Source organism: Rissa tridactyla, chromosome 9 (genome assembly GCF_028500815.1).
Source record: "Rissa tridactyla isolate bRisTri1 chromosome 9, bRisTri1.patW.cur.20221130, whole genome shotgun sequence".
In the NCBI taxonomy this organism is placed as follows: Eukaryota; Metazoa; Chordata; class Aves; order Charadriiformes; family Laridae; genus Rissa; species Rissa tridactyla.
In genome coordinates this window covers 36463550-36469549 of record NC_071474.1, presented here as the reverse complement: position 1 = coordinate 36469549, position 6000 = coordinate 36463550, and the positions used below count along the sequence as shown (strand labels likewise).

The 6000-nt window shown below is 35.1% G+C and overlaps 1 protein-coding gene across 4 annotated transcripts in view; it reads right to left on the bottom strand.

The window, feature by feature from the left end:
* Positions 1-422: 422 nt before the first annotated feature.
* SMARCA1 (SWI/SNF related, matrix associated, actin dependent regulator of chromatin, subfamily a, member 1) overlaps positions 423-6000 on the bottom strand; it is a 35074-nt gene continuing 29496 nt past the window's right edge. For all 4 annotated transcript variants that reach the window (XM_054214335.1, XM_054214337.1, XM_054214338.1 and 1 more), the window contains 2 exons: positions 5281-5391; positions 423-4582 (listed from right to left, as the gene is read on the bottom strand). In XM_054214335.1, the coding sequence (XP_054070310.1) occupies positions 4511-4582; positions 5281-5391 (183 nt within the window). In that variant the 3' untranslated portion in view covers positions 423-4510. The remainder of the gene's footprint in view (positions 4583-5280; positions 5392-6000) is intronic.

Sequence of the window (6000 nt, the reverse complement as noted above, 5' to 3'; positions counted from 1 at the left end):
TCTACTAGTGATCAACAGCTGCTATGACAAAATTCCTGGTCTCTACCTTCCATGTCTCGTAGACTTAAGCTCCAAAGTCTTTAATTTTAGTAACCCACCAGAGGTATGGAATAACAGAAAAAACAGTAATATACTTTAATAAAGTATCAATATACATTGTATCATACCATATGTACTATGTGACAACACCGGCAAGGCTGTCAGAAAGATACAGACATTACTAATATTTTATTTTAGATTACAGGAAACTACGAAGTTTGAAAGCAGGCATGGAACAGCCACACACATGCTCCCCTTAGCCTTCAGGCTATGGTAGCTGAATGTATGAGAGGGACAAGAGCAACGAAAACAAATCAAACTATTCTGAACAGGATCCAAGTGCATGGGCCCATCTGTAACAGAAGTATAATTACCAGAAGACATCAGTTTCATATTAATTTTTATTTTCATGTATGTACAACTTAAGAAATGAATCTCAATTTGAAAAAGATCAGAAGTTACCTTTCAACAACACAATGTAGACATACCTTTGAGGCAGCAAATATTACTCCTATTAAGGCGCTTATGAAAGGATGAATATCATGCAAATGCAATTAAAGAGTACATTACATTTCAAAATATGCAAACCAAGTTCAACTTTTAACTCTTTCAGAAAAAGAACATATCAAACGTTATAACTGTGACCCACCAAAGCATTTACATACATGCTTGAAGCTAAATACATGGACTAGATAAACTTAAGTAAAATGTAACAGCTGTCAAGCTATCTTAACCAGATCAGAACAACAGTCAGTGATCAATCCTTTCCAACATCACAAGTGCCAATGTATGCACCAACCATGTCATTTTACATTCACATAAACTGCTGCTGACTGCAAAATTCCATATGCTTTCTCAACCTGTAAGGCCCGCATTTTTTGCTTTGGCATTAATCTGTGATCACTGAAAGTATTTAATCCCCCCACTGAACCCGGGGAAGAGGCACCCACAGAGAGTGCCTGTATCCTAGCAGTGCACAGCAGGAACTGCAGGCGCTGCAGGAGCTGCATAACGGAAGTTACTTCCATCAGGCATTTAGAAAGATTCCAATCAATTTCCCTATAGTGTACCCCTTGTTTATGATCTCAAAGAGTGAGAGCTGGGGCTTTTTTAAACCATAAGCAGCTTTAGCACTACACCAAACAAGCAATACTAATCTACAAGAAAAAATTCTTACTTAATATTTTAGTATACTAATGCTACTTATGCAAACAGTATCTAAAGATGATCTAATATTACCAGCAGGGAGAAAGCTCTATGTCATTATAATAAATGGAAACTATATATAATGAAGATCATCAGCTGTGTGACTTTTACTGTTGTAAGAGTCAAAACTCAAAAATAAAAGGCCTGAAAATTTGAAAGCAATGAATATGTGTAAAGAAAAAGAACACAACAACTATTGTGACCTCTCCCAGGATGCTGCATGCACTGCCTGATGTGTTAAAGGTGCTAGATGACTACTTTTTCTTTCTTCAAACCTAATGCTAACACAATCAAATTTTAGTTCTCTACTCAAATGGAAACAATAAATCATTTTCAAAAAATTTATATCATGTAATTTTTTGGCAACTATCAAATTGCCTAAAGGCCCAGACTTTTCAGAAGTTTTGTATCACATTACATTCAGTGCTTACAAGTTTCTCACAATCAGTATTCCACGCCTAAGAAAACAGTAGTTAAAAGTAGGAAGATTCCTTTATTTCAGTCCACCTAATTCTGAGTCACAGCAGCATATCATTTAGATACTGCTAGGCACATACTGCGTGTATATCTGCAACTAGAAGAACTAAAAAGGAAAAGAAAGATCCATTTTACTTTAATCCTGACCAGCAGCTGTTAGCAATTTTCTTTAGTTATCACTGTGGGACGTGATGGATGGGAAGACTCAATATGCTGAGGAACTAGTATATAGTGTACAAGTGCTCTCAAGGACTGTTGTTCAACAGCACATTCAGTTTAACTAGGAACTACAGACTGTAAGAGATAACAGGTAGTTCCTGGGAGCATCTATCATTCTTCAGAGAAGCTGTCTGATCAAGAGGATAATATCTGGAAGAACAACTGCATGATCTTTTGCTATATAGCTAGTACATCATGTCATTGAAGGAGGAGAAAAGTGAACATTAACTCAAGTGGTAACTCAAACCAAGAAATCTGCATAAGAGAACAAGTTGAGATATTATCATTTTAAGACTTTCCATACACTTTGCAACACAGAGAAACTGGATACACAAAAAACATGCAAGTCAAACAAAGCTAATCTACAATAACAAAACCAGAATACACTTATTTCAAGACTTAAAACATTAAAATATTCACCCAATGCTAAATAGGAGCAATGGAATAAGGTCTAGACCTAGCCATGTAATTCAATAAAAATTCAATTGGCCCTTCCAGCCTTTATCTCCCTCCTCTTTTTTGTGCTTTTTACAATTTCAGGCCACAAACTTACTGAGCGACATGGGAGCCAAGAAGCAAATGTAAATAAGGCATCTTCCTCTCTCTATTAATAGCAATGCTCCAGGGATTTGCGATTATATATGTATGTAGCTGTGCAGCCTTTTTCCAGCCCATAATTACATGGGATGTCCTTCTCCCAAGGATAAAGCAGATGTCAACAACTCCAATACCAAAATAGCATTTGAAAAGACAACCTTCTTTTCTGAGCACACCTATCCTATGTGGGTTGCATACTCATTTAGAAGTATGCCTTGACACGCACCACTAACCTTCTGTCTGAAAGCTGTGCCCCATCATTATTAGATGTAGCTCTCAACAGATGAATACTCTTTTTTACACTACAAGTCTTATTAATAAAAGCCCAATGAAAACATTAATAACTTGGTCCCCAAACAAAAGCTCCATTCCAAAATACGAAATCAAATTATCAATCTTTCAAAATGCTCAACCAAGTCATCCCACCCATTTTTCCCCAAACCTTAAACAGACTATCAAGAAAGGCTGGAAATTACTCATCAAGCTTACAGAGATTAATCCCAGAAAACTTCAAAGACATTCCAATAGATTTTAAATGACATAAAAGAATATGGGCAGAACTCTGTCCTAAGACTCAAGAACTTTATAACGTCCTGAATTTTACAAATACAGAAGGTAGCCAATGCAAAGCATGAAATATGAAAAGTTTAAAGTTTTTTTCATCTCAAAACACCTCAAACCACAGAAGGAAGCAAACTGCACTAGAAGAAATTTACAAGTAGTCTTCAAGGGAAGTACCATGTAAAGCACACTGCATTAATCTAGACTTGACATTATGAGGGCATGTCTCACTGTAGCAAGGTCCATACTAAACACCAGATCAGAGACAGAAGATCAAAGTAAAACATCAGATGTCACAGTCACTGTTCTACTGATCCAGGAAATGCAGAGACTCCAAGGTGAGCAGAAACTATGAACCTGCTTAATAAAGGCCATTCTTGCAAAGTAAAAAAATCATACATCCAACACTTTCATCCCTTCATTAAAACAGAAATACTAAAAAGGAGCACTCCATAACATATCCCCATTGCTTCTGACTGACATGTTGAATCAAAGGTAAAAAGCAGAAAGTTAGCAGAGATAATTAGAGCAACAAAGATCTTTCAGCACAAGGCAGCATAGCTGAGCAGCCTACCAACCAGAAGATGAATTATTTTGTTTGTTACTTAACAAAAGAAGCTGTTAGTTGACTACTTCAGTTTATTAGGCATAGAAAAGTTTTCATCTAGAGGTCATTCTGAAAAACACCTCACCCTGTGTTTAAGCATTACAAAGCCCAGCAGAAACCAGTGATAAAGAAGGAGGAAAAAAAAAAGGTATAAGTATTTGCTGGCTTTCCTTCTCAACGTTTCAGAGAAAAATGTCAATTTAATGCTGACAGCAAACAAGGATGTCAGTCTAATTAGATTTTTTTGTTCTGTCATGCTCCTGATCCTATCTAAGTACTCCTCTGAAAAAAAAAAAATCTGATCGATGATGAAGGCACAGTTATACAAACCTTAACATTCACTCTAAATGTAGCTATGCAAAAAAGGGAGAGAGGGTAGGGAAAACAAAGGTGAAGTATATTTCTCTTCAAATAATTAAGTCAGTTTATTTTCCAACAGCCATATAAATTTAAAATATGAAACAAGAATAATACAGCTATAGAATCTAGGTTTTCTTTCAAAGCAGCAGCATATAAAACATATAAAAGCTAAAACCTCAGCACAAGCTTCAAAAAAACAAGGACTGAGTGAATTTTGCCGAAGACATGAAACTCACAAAATACAGTACACAAAAATACTGGAATGCATAAGATATAAAGCTACACATTTTAGGTAAGGAAAGATGTTTTAAAGTATACAAAATTCACAAAATTAAGCCATGGGATTTGGGGGAGAGTACCATGAATACAAAGAAGTTGGCAATTAATACTTGTAGATGGAGAGAAGAAAGTGGCAGTTTTACATTCAGCATTCAGTTTTCATGTTCACGACTTCACTTTCTTAGCATCTTTTTTTCCAGAGTTCTCAGTAGCCAAATCTGCTTTTCTCTTCTGTGACTAAAAAAGAAAAAAAGTTATTTTATGAATTCAATGAAATCGTGGCATTATAAAAATAAAATAAAATTGAAGTACATGACTAATTATTCAAAAAGAAGATAAGTGACCCTAACGTATTACGTATTTCCATTTGGCCTTGTAGGATATAATGGAAGGGCAAACAAAAATCCTGGATTTGTACGCTTAATTCTCCTACCCTATTTATCTTCTTGAAATCATTACATGGTCTCAATGGTACAAGTACCACACATATCATGAACTGGATGAAAAGATCAGGACCTTGACCTATACACAACTTATTCTAAACTCTTCAAAATAAAAACAAGTGCTTCTTATCTCTCTTCTTCCAAGCACTACTATGTAGGCAAGGAATAACAATCTGAGATTAAATTAAAGTAAACACAGGATGTAAATATGTAGGTAGAAAGCGGGCAGTGATAAGTTTTCTTAAAAAGAGTCTCCCTGTGCTACTCAAACAATAGATTCTTCTCAAAAAACAAAAAGCACCCCAAAATACTATGAACTGGGAATACCTCCATCAAATCTAGGAGAGCTGAATAGACAAATAATTCACTTTAATCTCTCAACTAGTGGTTTATACTAAACCAATCAGTGGCTACAATTATCTTTTTCATTTTCTAACAAAATATAATTGAATTCTGCCCCACTAGAAGTAAAGTAAGTGCTGCTAAACATACTGCTGTAACTTTTGCTCCTCTTTTCTTCTTTTCAGCTCTTTCTTTTTCTTCAATTTCCATATTTTCTTTTTCTATTAATGATATGAGAGTATTGCAGCGTCTCTGAAACTCCTAAGGAAACAGAAAACATCAAATTATCTAAATAATAGATTATACAAATTCTCTCATTTCCATAAATGCTCAAAATTCCTGAATTCAAAATACTTCAGTTTTCAAAAAACTTTCAACATTCCTGTACTAATAAGATTAGATTAGTTATTGTTCATCTATCTTTACCTTAGTGTAACCTTCTTTATAAAAGAGAGATATTCACTGAAATATTCAACTTCCTGACATGAAGTTTTCAGAATTGCCTGTATCTTCCAAACTAACACCCCAGAAGACTGATCTGATCTTTCATCTTGTTTAGATGAAGCAAATTATAGACTGCCAGCATACTATGCCAGATTTTAAGAAAATATGTCTTCAAGTTTATCTTTAAAGTAGAGAGAAAAGGAATCAAAGCTACCTTAAGCAATACTTTTCTAGGGCACACAGACTAGTTTTTTGGTGATAAGACATTGTAGAGCTCCAAACTGACAAAAATCTATCCGGTCTTAAATCATGAACTCACTGTTGTATTTTTAGTCAAACGGCACCCAAAAGGTAGCAGGCCCTAAATGCTTTTAGCATCAAGACTTACAAGCCATCTGAAAGGGATCAAGATTAAACAACATAAGG